General features: G+C 35.8%; 1 protein-coding gene across 4 annotated transcripts in view; it reads right to left on the bottom strand.

Annotated features, from left to right (window-relative positions):
- Positions 1-79: 79 nt before the first annotated feature.
- Positions 80-20,347, bottom strand: part of CRY1 (cryptochrome circadian regulator 1) — a 93,383-nt gene continuing 73,115 nt past the window's right edge. For 2 of the 4 annotated variants that reach the window (XM_033866171.2, XM_019918345.3), the window contains exons 3-13: positions 12,491-12,633; positions 10,234-10,418; positions 9,814-9,902; positions 9,122-9,262; positions 8,728-9,039; positions 7,417-7,568; positions 6,975-7,177; positions 6,775-6,870; positions 1,687-1,758; positions 1,507-1,610; positions 80-735 (exon numbers count right to left, since the gene is read on the bottom strand). In XM_033866171.2, coding sequence (XP_033722062.1) covers positions 1,507-1,610; positions 1,687-1,758; positions 6,775-6,870; positions 6,975-7,177; positions 7,417-7,568; positions 8,728-9,039; positions 9,122-9,262; positions 9,814-9,902; positions 10,234-10,418; positions 12,491-12,633 — 1,497 coding nt within the window. In that variant the 3' untranslated portion in view covers positions 80-735. The remainder of the gene's footprint in view (positions 736-1,506; positions 1,611-1,686; positions 1,759-6,774; positions 6,871-6,974; positions 7,178-7,416; positions 7,569-8,727; positions 9,040-9,121; positions 9,263-9,813; positions 9,903-10,233; positions 10,419-12,490; positions 12,634-20,347) is intronic. The other 2 variants (XM_073788235.1, XM_019918343.3) reach the window with 2 other exon arrangements.

Genomic DNA, 20,347 nt, shown 5'->3' with positions numbered 1-20,347 from the left:
CTCCCCCTTACCTAAAACAAACAAAAAATTTTTAAAAAAGGAAAGGAAAAAAAAAAAAGCAACCACCAAGTACACAGGATTCCATATACGCATATACTTTAATAACAAAGTCACTTTAGCTGTAACTGAACAAAGAAAGGGAGACAAGAAGAACTTAACACATGATACTATGATATCCACAACTTTGGGTCAAAACAGGCATACATAAAGCTTTAAAATATATATTGTCTATGTTAATGGAGGCTACAACTACCAATTTTGATTACACATGTTTTCTGAAACATTATTGTCAAAGAGTTCAAAGTTAGACCAAATAATGATGTCAAGAAAAATTCTGTCTTAAAATTTTAACAAAGTCTTTTAAGAAAGTCTAAAATCCTATATTCTCACATTGACTCTCAAAACTTTGATTTTTATATCAGAATATCAGTTTGCCACTTTAATTTTTACCATACATGAAAGATTATCAAAAATATATTGATGGGTCTATACTAATTGTGACTATTCATATTTACATTAAGCAAATTCTTTTACCAAGTTCTTTATATACAAATTACCATTTGTCCTATGTCAAATTCATTAAAAAGTTAAAAACTACAGAAATGTTATTAGAAATAATGCATTTCAATATGTAACTGTTTTCCATTAATGAAGAACATTTTAAAATAATTTAACTGAAAAAGTACTGAACTGCCCACCAATTTCTGCTGCAACGGTATTCCTTCTGAATGTTTTCTGTGATTTAAGGAAAAAAAAAAAACTGGGTAAAGCTTGATTGCAAGGAATGACAAAAATCTGATGACTGTTTATTGATCTTCAAGAAATTTACAGATTAATTATATTGGTATTAAAAAATAGCAATGATTAAAAAACGTAAACAGTTCAAGATAACTGAAGAAACAGCAGTCTTTAAAAACTGGCAAATGCACTATATGAATACTTTTCATATAAATTTAAATCACAAAATAGTATCCCATAACCAGTTGAACTGAATACAGGCATGGCTTTCTGACACTTCCAAAAAGGGCCAACATTTTAAAAAAACTTAAACTATTCCCAAACTGGAAATAATTTAGATTTTAGAAGTATCACAATAAATAAAAGAAATTTATAAAATCAAGAGAAGATTTGGGGAAATTTTCATAAGGGGATTATATTAATACCACTAAAATAAAAAAGTCACTTTAATTGTTTTAGACTCCTGGTCACACAGGAAGGAAATGAAAAGGATGGCTTTTTCCGAGGAAAAACCTGAGCATGACATCATAAGCTTTTCAAATTTGAAGATCATCAGTTCAGACGACCATAAAACTGAGTACAGCACTTTGTCCAGTACAGATACATTTCTCTTGTCTAAGAATTAACTGATTTTGTAACAATCACTGAAAAATTTATGCCTCAGATTCTCTGGTTTGAAATAGAGATTAGCTCCATTTTGGAAATTATATTAATTTATGTTGATTATATACTCCGCTAAAGCAAGAAATAAAGCTCTAAAATATTTACCTAGTTAGTGCTCTGTCTCTGGACTTTAGGACCAATACTCTGTGTGTCCTCTTCCTGACTAGGACGTTTCCCACTGCTGAGACCAGTGCACGTGGAGCTTCTTCCTACACATTTAAAAAAAATGTATGTTTAAGATAAGAAAGGTGAGAAGAAGAGTATGCTCAAATGCTACATTCTTACCTTGCTTTAATAGGTGAGTTTGCTGACTATCTCCATAAGCATAATGTAAAATACCACTCCCTGGAGTGCAACCTGTTAGTATGTTAAACATAGTAAAATTACTTAAACTAATTTCAAGTTGTATGTATTACGATTACAAATCTAATTTTTAGTATTTGTATTGTGCGTTTTAGGATTAATCCACAACCCTTCATATGAACCAAAACTCATACCCAAATCAGGAAAACTTAACTTGTCCTTAAATTTAGGGTCATAGGAATGTGGACTGTTCAAGGGCAAAATCACTAATAATCATTTTCTAAAAAACACTTCTTTACTGGATGACAATTAGACACTTGATCATGAAGTCAAAACATAGGGCATCAGTGAGATATACATCCTTCCTTCACCTCCTCCTCCCTCAGCACCTATCTAAAACATATGTCCTTGGAGATACAGTAAGGGAATAAGGTCCTGCCAGATGAGAGTTAAACAATGGAGCAGTTACCTAGCCTGTAAAATTGTATCAACTCTCCTAAAAAGAAAAAATGTTATAGGAGAATGGGTTAGCACAGAAAAGTAGATTCTAGAGAAAACATTATGGAAAAATATGAGGATCCTACCCCTAGGAGTGGTTGCATGATGGCCCGAACAAGACAATCTACTTATTTTTAGTGTAACTTCATACTTATCACATTTCTCTGGATAAAGAATTCAGCTTTTCGGGTACTCAAAATTGGGAAAGTGAATGCCCTGATCAAGGATGAGGACTTCTGGAAAGGAATATTTCCACCATAAGCTAATAAACTAATGTTCCCTGTTGATATTTTAATTCATATGATTTTAAAATTTCTAGTCTGTCATTCACAGAATGGTCACCACTAATTATAGCAAACGTTCAGGCTTTAGACTTGTAAGGCTGAAGGCCAGACTCAGGACTGTGGCAAATTCACCGCTGAATGGTGCTGCTACTGGTCTTACCATCATCAGGGCTTCCCCTAGTAGCGATACTTGTCATCATGCATCTTTGCACGACTCTACTGAAATCTTCACAAAATAATGTGAAGGTACTTAATTCCACTGAATTGTACATTTAAAATGGTTAAAATGCTAAATTTTATGTTGTGCATATTTTACAATTAAAAAAACTTCAACAAATACATTTTTCAATTATCGTATTTATTTGATTTTTATTGTTATTTTCTATTTTTCTGAATTTTCTAAACTGTCTATAGTGAATAGTTTTTTAAAGCAGTTTTGAGGAGTAATTTATATACCATAAAATTCAACTGTTTTAAGGGTACAGTTCAATAATTTTTAGTTAATTTACAGAGTTGTGTAATCACCAGCATAATCCAGCTTTAGAACATTTTCATCACATCCAAAAGATCCCTCATGTCCATTTGCTTTCATTCTCCATTCCTACCTATAAGCCTAAGGTAGGCACTAATCTAATTTCTCTTTTAAAAACATGACTTTTCTCACTAGTTCATATAAGTGGAATCATGCAGCATGTGGTCTTTTGTGTCTGGCTTCTTTAACTTAACATAATATTTTTGAGATTTATCCATGTTGTAGCATATATCAGCATTTTGTTCCTTTTTATGAATTAATATTCCATTATATGGATACACTCCATTTTGACTATCATGAATAAAGCTATTATAAACATTCACATATAAGTCTCTGTGTAGACATGTATTTTCACTTCTTTTGGATACTTAGGAATGGAATTTCTGGGTTGTATGTTAAATTTATGTTTAGCTTTTAAGAAACTGCCAAACTGCTTCCCAAAATGGCTTCACTGTTTTACACCCTACCTCTCAGCAATGTATGAGCGTTCCAGTTTCTTCACATCCTCCACACACTCGTTACTGTCTGTCTTTTTTATTTCAACCACTCTAGTGGTTATAGGGTGACCAACTCATCCCAGTTTGGGACTCTTCAAGTGTTAGCATGGAAAGTCCTGTGTCCCAAGAAACTCCTCAATGCCAGGCAATCAGTGATAACTGGTCACCCTAAGTGGGTGTGAAGTCCTATCTCTTAATAGTTTTAATTTGCATTTCCCCAATAACTAATAATGCTGAACAGGTATTTTATAATAGAAAAAATTTTAGTAGTCTGCTTTATTATAAGAACAAAAATACCTCAAGGCATCTTTGTATGTTAGTTTATTCCTTTCCTGAGCACAAAAAGTCTACAAAAATGAGAGGACAAAAATGCAGTTTCTGTTGCAGAGATTAAGAATTTTTGCACAGTCATAAATCATAAAGAATCTTGCCCTTTGAAATGCCTTTAAGACACTGTAAATAAAAGCCTACGAATAGGGTAAGTATGGGGCATTAAGGGATACGCTTCTGAAGTATAAGTCCTTTCTAGCATTTAAAAAAAAATTTTAATTTATATTTTGGCTGCGTTGGGTCTTCATTGCTGCGCACAGGCTTTCTCTAGTTGCGGTGAGCGCGAGTTACTCTTTGTTGCAGTGCGTGGGCTTCTCGTTGCGGTGGCTTCTCTTGTTGTGAAGCGCTGGCTCTAGGTGTGCCCGTTTCTGTAGTTGCAGCATGCAGGCTCAGTAGTTGCAGCATGCGGGCTCTAGGGCATGCGGGCTTCAGTAGTTGTGGCGTGTGGGCTTGGCTGCTCTGTGGTATGTGGGATCTTCCTGGACCAAGGATCGAACCCATGTCCCCTGCATTGGCAGACAGATTCTTAATCACTGCGCCACCAGGGAAGTCCCCATGTAAGTCCTTTCAAATGGAACAGAAACCTGAGGGGAGAAATTCTTAACAGCATAGTAACCTAAGGATCTTGCCATAATCACTCCCATTTTCAGGTCTACAATGCTCTCTCCTTCATCTGCCTACTTAAATGCTACCCACCCCACCATCTTCTTTTTAAAAAAAATTTTTTTATTTATTTATTTTTGGCTGCATTGGGTCTTTGTTGCTGTCTGCGGGCTTTCTCTAGCTGTGGTTGAGTCGGGGATACTCTTCATTCTCATTGCGGTGGCTTCTCTTGTTGCGGAGCACAGGCTCTAGGCACGTGGGCTTCTGTAGTTGTGGCACACGGGCTCAGAAGTTGTGGCTCACGGGCTCCAGAGCACAGGCTCAGTAATTGTGGCACACCAGCTTAGTTGTTCCGCAGCGTGTGGGATCTTCCCTGACCAGGGCTTGAATCCATGTTCCCTGCATTGGCAGGCAAATTCTTAACCACTGCACCACCAGGGAAGTCCCTCACCATCTTCTAAGAAAAGTTTCCTAGTTCCTTCAACTCCCTTTTTTCCTATTGCATGAGGACGCAGTGTCTTACAATTTATCACTTTTTTCATTTTCTTTTTACCCCTTCCACACCCCCATTTAGACTCTAAGCTCTATGTAGCTTTTATGTCTTCTATGTCTTTTGAAAGCCTCTAAGCACCTAGCTACAAAGTGTGTTATAGGCAAATATTTACATGATTAGACTACTTTCAAGATTTATTAATCCTATCACAAAACATCATGTTTATAAATTTGTGAAGCAAAATTATTCCAGTTTAACTTGCTAACATGATTAGTTTTGCAGATAAATACAGATTTGGACTAAGAAACAGTATGTACCATCATTATCCATTAGCTAGGTAACTGGAGTCTGTTGCTTTCCACCCTCTGCCACCTGCTTGTTATCTCACTGCTTCACAGAACTTCTGTCCCTCAAACTCATGTGTGGGCAAAAGAGGCAGTCTGTGAACTGCATAATAAATCTGATAGAACTTTTGAAATGCTACCTTGTTAAAGTTTACTTCAAATTGTAGGAGACGCTGAGAAAGAACATTTTTGAAGTACACTGCCATCATTAGCAACAATTTGAATGCAGGTGAAACACATTCCAGTAATAAAATATTTTGTCTTATGAACACTACATTTGGCATTACATTTGCAGGGGAGACCCAGTGATACAGGAAAGAGTATGAACTTTAGGACTAGTTAGACTTGGATCTGAATCTTAGCTCAACTACTTACTAACTGTGGGATCTTGGTTAAGTTACCTAACTCTTCTAGGCTAATTTTCCCAATCATAAAATGAGAAGCCTACCACCACCCCTCAAGGTTATTGTGAGTATGTGGCCAAAATCCCCTCATACTTAGGCACAAAGTAGGCAGTCAAGATATGAGTGCTTTCGTTTCTTTCTCCTTAAGCTAATTGTTGATGCTCTCAAAAGTATGCAAAATATTTCTGAATTCAGAAAGGTTCAATTTGTTAAAGGTGTTATTCTTAATATCAAATTTTGAATAGCTGACTTCTTTTTTTAAAAAAAAATAAGCTTTCCTCTAATGCAGCCTTGGTGTTTTTTTTTTTTTGCCTTTTAGTAACCATGCAGAATTATTTATTTTACTACCTATAACTGAAATACCAAAAAAACCTTATTTCCAAACCACAAAATGACGTTTTAGAATTTAGAATATGGATGTTTTTATCCCCTTACACGACCAAACAGAAAGTAATAAGTCCAGCCATTCAGCCTTGTTTTTAATCAAATTAATTAGCTTCATGCTATTTTTGGTTAGAAACTTTGAAAATTGATATGATTCAAATTTCCAATACATACTGACTTCTTGACACATATTAAGAACATATGTGGCAACTAACTATATATATCACAAAGAAAACCATTATAGACCAGGCTTTGTAAGAAAAAACTCACGTGCAAAAGGACTAGAGGCCCTATGCATGTGCGTGATAAATCTTTTGGCCACGTTCACAGGGCCTCTGACCTTCTTAACTAATTACCTTATAGCTGATATATACTTAAAGGGAGTAAAAAATAATGACCATTCTGAATATATAACATTTCAGTTTCATTTTATCCTTAAAAATTGCTAACCTCATTCAGTTTGCAAGATCTTTACCTTGACCCAATTCCACTATATATAATGATGTTTCTATCTCTAAAATGTCACTAATGGAGTGAGGGTATGTGTGTATGTATATGTACATGTATGCATGTGTACAAGGAACCTATTACACAATTTAAAGATAGATTTTAAAAAACATATTATAGTGAGGTATGATAAACAATATATTTATAATTAATCTCTTTATGTTACTAAGTGCAGAAATTTCCTTTTCACTTACTTCCACTGCTGCTATAACCTGGGATATTTTCTCCAGGAGAATACCCCATGAGGCCTCCATTCCCATTAGGATTAGATGGCACTGATGCAAGAAGACCTAAAGGGAAAAAATTTCCTATTAAGTTATGATCAAGATCAAGTTCAAGGATGGGTACATAAACAGCTGCCAAAGAAATAAATCAAAGGCATTTACTGACATACCTAGTCCTCTATATCGTGAAAGCTGCTGATAGATCTGTTTCATCCTCTCAATATTCAAACGGCTTGCCTCAGCATGGTTCACCATTGGTTTGGGGTAATTAACTCCTATCAAACATTTGGCTACCTTTTGAATACCTTCTGGTGCATTCCAGGGATCATAGATATATTTTGCAGGGAAGCCTCGTAGGACAGGCAAATAACGTCTTTTGGGAGAAGGAAGAAAAATTATTAATAAAATGAACTATAAGCAAATTATAACAAACTATTTATTAGCTATGAATGACCAAAATCAAATCAATACTATTTAAATGATTTGTTACCCTTCTGCTCATCTCTGCTGCCCATGATGAGTGGGGAATACCCACTTTTCATGTTGCTTAAACATGAAAAGTTCTTCCTAGATTAGCTATTCCAGACTGAATAATAATCATTCTTGATTTACCTGATATAGTCTCCATTGGGATCTGTTCTCCTACCAAAACCAACAGGGCAATAGCAGTGAAAAAATTGTTGGAAAAAGGAACTACAAGACAGCCACATCCAACTTCCAGCATTTATGCTCCAATCTGCATCAAGTAATAATTCTTCAAATACCTTCGGAAGTAACAGTAATCACAATTAGTCTGCACACACGTAATTCTCAAAGCAAGCATTTTTCCAGGTCTCTGTAGATCAAAAGTCAAGGCAAGAAAATCTAGCACAGAGCTGTAAACTTAAACATTCCAAAGTTAGCTTCCTTGTCTGTGTTCTATTCTATAATGAGTTATTTCAGGGAAAGAAACATATTAGTAATATATAGATTTCTGAATAGAATTTACTATTCTAATCTTTGCAGTGTTACTGGAAGAGGGGAGAGTAAAAGTTATTAAAGTCACCAATTTAAAAGGATAAGATGGGATATGAGAAGATTAAAAAACTGGAAGAAAAAGCAGTAAACACTTTCAAGAATGCAAAAATGCTACCAAATAAACCACCAACAAAAACTTGGAAGCTTAGTACAATGGCCTACATAATGGGAACAATCAAATACAAATGACCTTTAAAAATTCATTAGTATTATACAGTTTAAATTTGGGATTCCTTGATCCAAAAGAGAAATAGAATTAAAATAAATTATTTTTTATAAATTCATTGTGTGCTGTACATCTACCTCATGCACAACTTTGTACTAGGAAATACAGGAGATGTAAAAAAACACAGGATCAGAAATGGTCTTTGGATAGGGGAAATTTATGATATAGGCAGGAAGGTAAAACATATATTTAAGTCCCATTATATATAACCAAAAGATGTCACAAAATGTTGTATGCTTCACATTACATAATATAATTATGACTAAAAAGCTATGGTATTGAAGTGAGATGAAATGATTTATAGCTTAAAATTTATAAAACAAATTTGCTATTTCTAAGAACTCAGATGAATCCTTTATGTGACAGAAATGATCACCTATAAATATATATCGACCCAATAAGTCCAGAGTATTAAATCTTATAGCTCCCTTGATGGCTAGGCTGATTTAGCCATTGAAATGACTTCAGGTTAACTGAACCACTTTTCACCAGTTCTCCTATCTGATTATGCCATTCTGCTCCCCAAAAGTGTGTCTGTATGATGAGAATTAAATGCTTTTCTATTGAAAAAATTAGACTATAAATGAATCTACATAGCAGACAATTTTTAGGAATTGTTTTATAAAGGTACAGAGTTCTTCAGAATAAGGCCATACTACATTAGCTGGAAGAACACTTACCTTCATTCCTTCTTCCCAACTAATCCACAGGTCACCTCGTGTCAGGAAGCAAGCAACTGCATGTCTGGCTAAATGATGGATCCAACCCTCCTGACGAAGCTGTGTCATGATGGCATCAATCCATGGAAAGCCTGTCCGTCCTTCTGCCCATTTCGCTAAAGCCTCAGGATTCTTATCCCAAGGAATCTGAACACAGATGGGATTTCCTTCCATTTTGTCAAAGCGTGGATTATTTGTTGCTGCTGTATAGAAAAATTCACGCCATAACAGTTGCCCATAAAGGGAAAGGGGAGGGGAACTGTTCTTTTTTACCTAAGATTAAAAAGCAAAGAAGTATTATCAGCAATTTAAGAAAAAAGTATTTTGAAAAATAAGCTCCAGTTCCAGATAATACCTTTTTGTAGAGATCTGTCAGTTTGAAGTAAAACAGTCGACATGACAAACAACCAAATCGGAGATAAGGACTGAGTCCAGTAGGGCTAGCGAGCAGGGAATTCGCATTCATTCGAGGTCTTTCAAAGTTTGCCACCCAAGCCTGAAAACACACAGAGAAAATTATGCTAACTAATTGCCTTTTCCATTTTAAAAGATTGTTTAAAGTTGAGATTTTTTTAAAAGTTACATAGGGCTTGGAAAATAAAATATCATTTTTCTAGCCACAAATGACAGATTTTAATAAAAAACAAGCAAGATAAAAGTGATCATTCTTTTGTTTTAGCCATCCTCATGCAGTAAATTCCTAACACAAGGCTGAGAGCACCTTCAATCTGTCTCTCTGACACTGAGAAAAATATGAAATAGAAGAACTCTATCCTAGCTTCAAAGTTATAGTCATCAGATACCAGCTTACAAAGTAAGAATAGAAGGGGTAGTATTGATAGTAGCTAAAGAGGAAATAATCAGAAGAGGAGGAAGAAGGGTATTTAAATGAAGAGATAGTTGTTAATTTTCAAACAATTAGGATTGCTCTATTTTAACTATTTCTCTCAATCCTTCTTTTTCAACAGTTTTTCTGTTTTTAAAAAAGAGTGAAATTATTTTTAAAATGCCAGTTTGACAATATAAACATCATCTGTATTATCATACTTTTCTTTCCAAATGCCTTTCCAAACGTGTAAGTGCTTCAGTTTCTCCGCCTGGCCACACTGCAGAAGATAAACCATCTGTATCAAAACCTAAAAAAAAAAAAGAAAAGAAAAGAAAAAAAATTGACAGTCGCATAAAAATGAAATGACAGCCCTGGATAGGTCCTCAAAAATAGATGATATATAACATGGTCTCTGTTCTTTAAGATGTACATTTTAAGGTGATAACAGATAGACCACATATTTATAGAACACATAAATAACGCACAGATTTATCACTTCTTAGTTTCAGAGTTTCTTTTCTTTTTTCTCCTTTCTTTTCCTTTTAGTGCAAAATACTTTACATGACAAATTAGAAGTGGGGTTTTTCTGAATGGTTTATTAACTCTTAAGCTCCACATGTATTACCGTTTACACCTACCTAGTTCTTCCAGTGAAGGGACTCCATATTTCTCATCATGGTCATCAGACAGAGGAGTTGTGCACTTTTCTATCACTTCTGAAGTAATTGTCTCTACTGGTATCTCTAGTGGTTCCATTTTGCTGATGAGAGTCTGGAATCTTTTATAAGTAAGAGGTGGTTGTCCACCATTTAGTTCTATGATCCTATTACAAAAGTTAGTAAAATGCTGTTAGTATTAAAAAAAGGACAATACATTTTGATTGATAAATTCTGAAAAGGCTTAAGGACCAAGAAACTTGTTAAAATAATTAACAAATCTAAAAATCATTCTCTTCATTTTATAGACATCTGCTAGGTATCAAAAATATAGTGTATGCAAATATCAAAACTTTTAAGACAAAGGGAATTAAGCACCTATGAGTGGAAAAACAAGTGGCTAAATAAGCCTAAAGGCAAAAACAAAAAATAATATATATGGAAATATAAAAACATACCACAACACAGCTCAAAGAATCTCTTAATCATCAATAAAAACTAAACCAGGCCAATATTATACCAAGGAGCAATCAGCAAGTCTCATTAATTAGGATTCTATATTACTGTCATGATAATCACTTGCTATTTTCTATTGTGCTCATGTTTTTGTTAAATGTCAGCATATGTATCTCATGTATATATTTTATATTTAATTCTGATCACTAATTTCTCAATTAAGTAATACTAAAAGGAAAGATAAGTCTTACCAATGGTAGTCTGAATTAGACACAATTTGGAAATACCAATTATTCTTTTTCACTATGGCCATTTGCTTACTAGCATTTAGCCTTAGTAAAAAATTATTGGTAAAATCCAACTCCATCGTTTTATGCATCAGCAACTGAAGCCTCAAGAGAATTTAATAGTCAAGGTCACATAACTAATAAATAGCAAATCAAGGTTTTCTTAATCCAAATACAGTACAGTTTTCATTATACCACATATAATTATGTATCAGTTGTACATACAGAAAGTAACCACCATAAAAACTATGCTCTCTGCTTTTAGTAATTTTGCTTTGGTATAATACTTTGAGTTTATATATAGGGTCATAATGAAATCTGTCCACTATAATGATACTACAATGGCACTACTGAGGACACTGCTAATTACATAACAGAAGCAGAATAAAAATCTTAGAAAAAATGTTTTCTATATGTTACATTTTTATATGATGGATTATATGTGGTAAATACTCACACTCAATCTAACAAACATTCCAATTTTATGCACAACACTGAGTTTCCCACTTAAAGCAATTGCTCTTATCTTGTTTTGCCTCCTTGCTATCAGCTCTCTAAAGTTAAGAAATCTGGTAAACTAGAAGGCAACTTTATTATCGAAGGATATATGACTTCTGGCTTAATATCAAGTAAGAGCCTTGACTGAATCGAACCACAATATTTTGATACACTTGGAATAAAATTAACTAGCTTGTCGTGTTACTTACAGAATTAGTTTTATTAACTTGACAAAATGTGAAAATAAAAAAGTAAAATAATTTAAAAGGTACGTAAATTGTGAGATTTCAGCACTTGTAAGGATGATAGTATGCTAAAGGTTAATGTTAACAAATCTTATGAACCTTCAAATCTTACAGCATATAAAGCTTTCTAAATTTAAACTTGACCACGGAATCTTTGTTGGACAAAGCATCACCAAAAACTGATAGTCCAGGAAATACGCTTTGAGAAATAAGATATTATACCATTGTTCAGAAGACTATGTAATATTACATAAAATGTGCATATGGACTTAAAATCCAGAGACTAGATATATACACATAAAATAAAATAACTTATGACAATCATGTAAAATATATCAAGGCAGTTTGTGGCTATGTATGTCATATAAACTATAAAATTAACATTGCTAAGAGCCCAGAAAGGCAAGTTAGTAGGCTGAGTTAGAACAGTCAAAGATAACTGTGTGATGCTTTTAATAGTTTTGAAATTGAAATTCTGAGTATGTTTATCTTATGTACTTATGTCTGTAATTTTGGTATCTGTCACTGGGTAAACAAAAATCACAGATGTTAAATAAAATGCTAAAGGTTTGACATATATTCACTTAATTCTACCACAAGTCTATTGTGTATGTTTTTATTTCCACTTTATAAACTAGTCCCACAGTACATTCCCACAGTACATTTTCTATGTACTTAAAACCACTGAAATGTACACTTAAAAGTGGTTAAGATGAAAAATATTATAGTATTTTACCATTAAAAAAAACTTACTTGTCTAGGTCATATAATGTATGTGAAATTCGTACAATTACTTCTACCCCAGCTTCAGTAGCCAATTTCTTAATAGCTGCATCTCGTTCCTTTCCAAAGGGCTCAGAATCATATTCAATTGAAAGTTTAGTAATGTTCCATTCCTAAAATAAAAGAAAGGGGCAAAAACATACATAAATTTTAACAATTAGTTTTTCTATTATAATGACATAGGCTGGAAAAAAGTGAAAAGCTCCAATGCTACCTAGTATATAACAAACACTATATATAAGTGTTTGTCATGGTAAAATGGAAAAAAATAACATGTTACCAAGTTGCTGAAAGATTAAATGAGTCAATGCATATAAATTGTTTAGGACATAGTACATAGTAAGTCCTCAGTGAATGATAGCTGTCATTACTACTAGCCATTTGTATATTTCTTACTTTGTGGGTTGCAGCTTATGTTTTCTTGGGTTTCTATCGCAGTTAATTTTTCTCTTAAGGATTTGTAAGAGCTCCTTATATTTTAATGATAGCAAACCTTCTCTATCACCTGTGTCACTTTTTTTCCTAAATAGTTTGTAATTTAATTCTATGATTTTTTTGACAAATAAATATTTAGTTTTTAGTTAGTAAATGTTAGAATTTAGAACAAGTCAATAACACTCCCTCCCCTTTTCCCTTTTTGAAAAGGAAGGGAATATAAGTCAGAAAACTAAAGGTAAAAATATAGATCACACAGTCTCCCAAGGCAACTGAAATAAAAACAAAAATAAACAAATGGGACCTAATGAAACTTACAAGCTTTTGCACAGCAAAGGAAACCATAAACAGAATGAAAAGATAACCTACAGAGTGGGAGAAAATATTTGCAAATAATGTAACTAACAAGGGCTTAATACAAACAGCTCATACAACTCAACAGAAAAAAAACCAAATAACCCAATTAAAAAATGGGCAGCAGACCTAAATAGACATTCCTCCAAAGAAGAAATACAAATGGCCAACAGGCACATGAAAAGGTGCTCAACATCACTAATAATTAGAGAAATATAAATCTAAACTACAATGAGGTATCACTTTGCACTGATTCTGATGGTCAGATGGCCATCACTAAAAAGTCTACAAATGCTGGAGAGGATATGGAGGAAAGGGAATCCTCCTATACTGCTGGTAGGAATGTAAGTTGGTACAGCCACTATGGAAAACAGCATGAAGGTTTCCTCAGAAAACTAAAAATAGAATTATCATATGATCCAGCAGTGGCACTCCTGGGCATACATCCAGACAAAACTCTAATTAAAAAAGATACATGTACCCCATGTTCATTAGCAGCACTATGCACAAAAGCCAAGACATGGAAACAACCTAATGTCCACTGACAAATGAATGGATAAAGAAGATGTGGTACATATATACAACAGAATACTACTCAGCCATAAAAAAGAATGAAATAATGCCATTTGCAGCAACATGGATGCAACTAGAGATTATCATACTAAGTGAAGTAAGTCAGAAAGAGAAAGACAAATACCACATGATATCTCTTTTACATGGAATCTAAAATATGACACAAATGAACCTATGAAACAGAAACAGACTCATGGACATAGAGAACAACCTTGTGGTTGCCAAGGGGGAGGAGGTTGGGGGGAAGGATGGAGTAGGAGGTTGGGGTTAGCAGAAGTAGGCTATTATACATAGAATGGATAAACAACAAGGTCCTACTGTATAGCACAGAGAACTATATTCAATATCCTATGATAAGCCATAATGGAAAATAATATATAAAAAGAATGTATATATGTATAACTGAATCTCTTTGCTGTAAAGCAGAAATTAACACAATATTGTAAATCAACTATACTTCAATTTAAATATATATATATATATATAGACCACATTACTAGTAAAGTTGAATTGGAGTAAACATGTTATGTTTAAGGACAGATAAGCTTGCTAATTTTTTACCCCTGAATTAAACAGATTTAGCTACCCAATGATAAGCAGCACCTTCCTTGCAGTGTGGGCTGCCCCTACAAAATTTATTACATGGAAGAAGGGACTAGGATAAGTGCTCTCTGCAACTGAATAGGCAAAAAGGTATGATATGAGTGATACTCACCTAACTCCTTCTATTAACTCACCAGTGAGATCATTCACTTCTTCCCTGGGGATAAATTAGTGAACATCTCTCCAGAAAAAAAATGAAAAGCTAGGGAAGAGAAGGTTCCCCAAACATTAAAAGTATTCAGGGCAGAGTCAAGATGGCAGTGTGGAAAGACGAGGAGTTAGCATCTCCCCACAACTAGGGTGCCTGACGGCCGCTGGTGGTGGACTCTGATGCCAAAGGAGACAGGAGGAACCTGAAAGTGAACCAGTAGGACATAGGGGGACTGAGGAGGGAGGAGAAGTGGAGGTCAGACAGGATCAGGGCCCCTGAGGCCAGGGAGATCAGGAGAGGCAGGAAGGAGGAGTGGGGGAGGAGCAGAGGGCGATAGCCCTGCCCCTCGGGCCAGGGAACCTGCTGAGCTCCCAGGTCAATCCTCTGCCTTCCAAAGCCCCCTCCAGACAGCATGGGTCCTTGGAGTAGTAGGAGGGAGGCCAGAGAGATCAGGAGAGGCAGGCGGGAGGGGCCATCTGGGAGGAGCGGGACAGAAACGGAGGGTGATTGCTCCGCCCACTCAGGCCCCGGGAGCCTGCTGAGCTCCCAGGCCAGTCCCCTGCCCTCCAAAGCCCCCTCCAGGCTGCACAGGTCCTTGGGGGCATAGGAGGGAGGCCGGGGAGATCAGGAGAGGCAGGCGGCAGGGGCCCTCCCAGACAAGAGGAGCAGGACAGGAGAGGAGGGCATTTGCCCCACCCACTCGAGCCCAGGAAGCCTGCTGGGCTCCCAGGTGAGGTCCCCTGACCTCTGAGACCAGGGGTTGGGGGCATGCCTGGGCCCCTTCTGTTCCTTGAGCCTAAGCTCCACCCCCCACGGCCTTTTCCAGCCCTGTGGGTCCTGTGCATTGGCCTGGCCCACCATCCAAACCTCACCCTTGCTTAGGCCCCACCCTCCAGAGCCAAGGCCTCTCCCGGCACCCCCACTATTTTTGTTCTTTTCCATCCTCCTCTTTTTTACTACTGTGGTACTGATGTACCTTCTCGTTGTTGATTCATCTATATTTTTGCTTTTATATTCTTCCTAAAATATCTCTTAGTTTCCTAGTCTAATTTTATTTTTTACTTTGTTATTTTTTATCTTTTTTTTTTTTTTGCTGCCCCAGGAGGTTTGCAGGATCTTGGTTCATGAGCCTGGGGACAGGCTGAAGCTCCTGTGGTGGGAACTCCGAGTCCAAACCACTGGACTAACAGAGAATCTCAGACCCCAGGGAATATTCATCCGAGTGAGGAGGTCTCATGGAGTTCCTCATCTCAGCACCAAGACCCAGCTCTACCCAATAGCCTACAAACTCCAGTGTTGGAAGCCTCAGGCCAAACAACCAGTAAGAAAGGAACACAATCCCACTCATAAAAAAAAAAAAAAAAAAAAAAAAAATGAGATGGCAAAAAAATATGTCACAGATTAAGGAGCAAGGTAAAAACCTACAAGATCAAATAAATGAAGAGGAAATAGGCAATCTACCTGAAAAAGAATTCAGAGTAATGATAGTAAAGATGATCCAGAATCTCGGAAATAGAAAGGAGGTACAGATTGAGAAAATACAAGAAATGTTTAACAAAGATCTAAAAGACCAAACAAACAGATGAACAACACAATAACTGAAATGAAAAATACACTAGAAGGAATCAATAGCAGAATAACTGAGGCAGAAGAACGAATAAGTATGCTGGAAGACAAAAGGGTGGAAATAACTGCTGAGGAGCAGAATAAAGAAAAAAGAATGAAAAGAATTGAAGACAATCTCAGAGGCCTCTGGGACAACACTAAATGAACCAATATTTGGATCATAGGGGTCCCAGAAGTAGAAGAGAAAAAGAAAGGCTCTGAGAAAATATCTGAAGAGATTATAGTTGAAAACTTCCCTAACATGGGAAAGGCAATAGTCACCCAAGCCCAGGAAGCACAGAGAGTCCCATACAGGATAAACTGTAGGAAAAACACACCGAGACACATATTAATCAAACTAACAAAAATTAAATTCAAAGAAAAAATATTAAAAGCAGCAAGGGAAAAACAAAAACTAACATACAAAGGAATCCCCATAAGGTTATCAGCTGATTTTTCAGCAGAAACTCTACAGGCCAGAAAGGAGTGGCAGGATATACTTAAAGTGATGAAAGAGAAAAACCTACAACCAAGATTACTCTACCCGGCAAGGCTCTCATTCAGATTCGATGGAGAAGTCACAAGCTTTTCAGACAAGCAAAAGCTAAGAGAATTCAGCACCACCAAACCAGCTTTACAACAAATGCTAAAGAAATTTCTCTAGGTGGGAAACACAAGAGAAGAAAAAGACCCACAAAAACAAACCCAAAACAATTAAGAAAATGGTAATAGGAACATACATATCGATCATAACCTTGAACGTAAATGTACTAAATGCCCCAACCAAAAGACAGAGACTGGCTGAATAGATACAAAAACAAGACCCATATATGTGCTGTCTAAAAGAGGCCCACTTCAGACCTAGGGACACATACAGGCTGAAAGTGAAGGGATGGAGAAAGATATTCCATGCAAATGGAAATCAAGAAAGCTGGGTAGCAATACTCGTATCAGATAAAATAGAGACTGTTACAAGAGGAAAGGAGGGACACTACATAATGATCAAAGGATCAATCCAAGAAGAAGATATAACAATTATAAATGTTTATGCTCCAACACAGGAGCACCTCAATACATAAGGCAAATGCTAACAACCCTGAAAGGAGAATTCGACAGTAACACAATAATAGCAGGGGACTTTAACACCCCACTTACACCAATGGACAGATAATCCAAACAGAAAATAAATAAGGAAACACAAGCTTTAAATGATACAATAGACCAGATATATCTAACTGATATTTATAGAACACTCCACCCAAAAGTGGCAGAATATACTTTCTTCTCAAGTGCATATGGAACTTCTCCAGAATAGACCACATCTTGGGTCACAAATTAAGCCTTGGAAAATTTAGGAAGACTGAAATCATATCATACACCTTTTCTGACCACAACGCTATGAGATTGGAAATCAATTACAGGAAAAAAACCACAAATACATGGAAGCTAAACAGTGCACTACTAAATAACCAAGAGATCATTGAAGAAATCAAAGAAGAAATTAAAAAAATACATAGAAACAAATGACAACAAAAACACGAGGACCCGAAACCTATGGGATGCAGCAAAAGCAGTCCTAAGAGGGAAGTTTATAGCAATACAATCTCACCTCAAGAAACAAACATCTCAAATAAACAATCTAACCCTACACTTAAAACAACTAGATAAAGAAGAACAAAGAAAACCCAAAGTCAGTAGAAGGAAAGAAGTCATAATGATCAGAGCAGAAAAAAATGAAATAGAAACAAAACAATAGCAAAGATCAATAAAACTAAAAGCTGGTTCTTTGAGAAGATAAACAAAATTGATAAACCCGTAGCCAGACTCATCAAGGAAGAAAGGGAGAGGATGTAAATCAATAAAATTAGAAATGAAAAAGGAGGGGCTTCCCTGGTTGCACAATGGTTAAGAATCCACCTGCCAATGCAGGGGACACAGGTTTGAGTTCTGGTCTGGGAAAATCCCACATGCCGCAGAGCAACTAAGCCTGTGCACCACAACTACTGAGCCTGCACTCTAGAGCCCGTGCTCCATGACAAGAGAAGCCACCGCAATGAGAAGCCCGTGCACCACAACAAAGAGCAGCACCCACTCGCCACAACTAGAGGAAGCCTGCACACAGCAACAAAGACCCAACAGAGCCAAAGTTAATAAATAAATAAAATAAATAAATTTTTAAAAAAAGAAATGAAAAAGGAGAAATCACAACTGACACTGCAGAAATACAAAGGATTATAAGAGACTCTGCAACAACTATATGCCAATAAAATGGACAACCACGAAGAAATGGACAAATTCTTGGAAAGGTACAATTTTCCAAGACTGAACCAGGAAGAATTAGAAAATATAAACAGACCGATCACAAGTAATGAAATTGAAACCATAATTAAAAATCTTCCAACAAACAAAAGTCCAGGACCAGATGGCTTCACAGGCGAATTCTATCAAACATTTAGAGAAAAGCTAACACCAATCCTTCTCAAACTCTTCCAAAAAATTTCAGAGGGAGAAACACTCCCAAATTAATTATACGAAGCCACCATCACCCTGATACCAAAACCAGAAAAAGGTATCACAAAAAAAGAAAATTATAGAGTAATATCACTGATGAACATAGATGCAAAAATCCTCAACAAAATACCAGCAAACTGAATCCAATCATACATTAAAAGGATGATACACCATGATCAAGTGGGATTTATCCCAGGGATGCAAGGATTCTTCAATATACACAAATCAGTCAATGTGATACACCACATTAACAAATTAAGGAATAAAAACCATATGGTCATCTCAATAGATGCAGAAAAAGCTTTCGACAAAATTCAACACCATTTATGATAAAAACTCTCCAGAAAATGGGCATAGAGGGAACCTACCTCAACATAGTAAAGGCCATACATGACAAACCCACAGTAAGCATCATATTCAATGGTGAAAAACTGAAAGCATTTCCACTAAGATCAGGAACAAGACAAGGATGTCTACTCTCATTACTCTTATTCAACATAGTTTTGGAAGTCCTAGCCACAGCAATCCGAGAAGAAAAAGAAATAAAAGGAATACAAATTAGAAAAGAAGAAGTAAAACTGCCACTGTTTGCCAATGACATGATACTATATCTAGAAAATGCTAAAGATGCCACCAGAAAACTACCAGAACTAATTAGTGAATTTGGTAAGGTTGCAGGATACAAAATTAATGCACAGAAATCTCTGGCATTCCTATACACCAACAATGAAAAATCAGAAAGAGAAATTAAGGAAACACTCTCATTTACCACTGCAACAAAAAGAATAAAATACCTAGGAATGAACCTGCCTGAGGAGGCAAAAGACTTGTACTCAGAAAACTATAAAACACTGATGAAAGAAATCAAAGATAACATAAACAGATGGAGAAATATACCATGTTCTTGGATTGGAAGAATCAATACTGTGAAAATGACTATACTACCCAAAGCAATCTACAGATTCAATGCAATCCCTATCAAACTACCAATGGCATTCTTCACAGAATCAGAACAAAAAATCTTACAATTCGTATGGAAACACAAAAGACCTCGAATAGCCAAAGCAACCTTGAGAAAGAAAAACGGAGTTGGAGGAATCAGGCTCCCTGACTTCAAACTACACCACAAAGCTACAGTACTCAAGACAGTATGGTACTGGCACAAAAACAGAAATATAGATCAATGGTACAAGACAGAATGCCCAGAGATAAACCCACGCACATATGGACACCTAATTTATGACAAAGAGAAAAGACAGCCTCTTCAATAAGTGGTGCTGGGAAAACTGGATAGCTACATGTAAAAGAATGAAATTAGAACACTCCCTAACACTATACACAAAAATAAACTCCAAATGGATTAAACACTTAAATGTAAGACCAGACACTATAAAACTCTTGGAGGAAAACATAGGAAAAACACTCTTTGACATAAGCCACTGCAAGATCTTTGACCTACCTCCTAGAGTAAAGGAAATAAAAACAAAAATAAACAAATGGAACTTAATTAAACTTAAAAGCTTTTGCAAGCAAAGGAAAAATAAACAAGACAAAAAGACAACCCTCAGTATGTGAGAAAATATTTGCAAGTGAAA

Source organism: Tursiops truncatus, chromosome 11 (genome assembly GCF_011762595.2).
Source record: "Tursiops truncatus isolate mTurTru1 chromosome 11, mTurTru1.mat.Y, whole genome shotgun sequence".
NCBI classification, from domain to species: domain Eukaryota; kingdom Metazoa; phylum Chordata; class Mammalia; order Artiodactyla; family Delphinidae; genus Tursiops; species Tursiops truncatus.
Note: the sequence above shows the minus strand (reverse complement) of the source record. Positions and strands in the feature narration are given on the sequence as shown.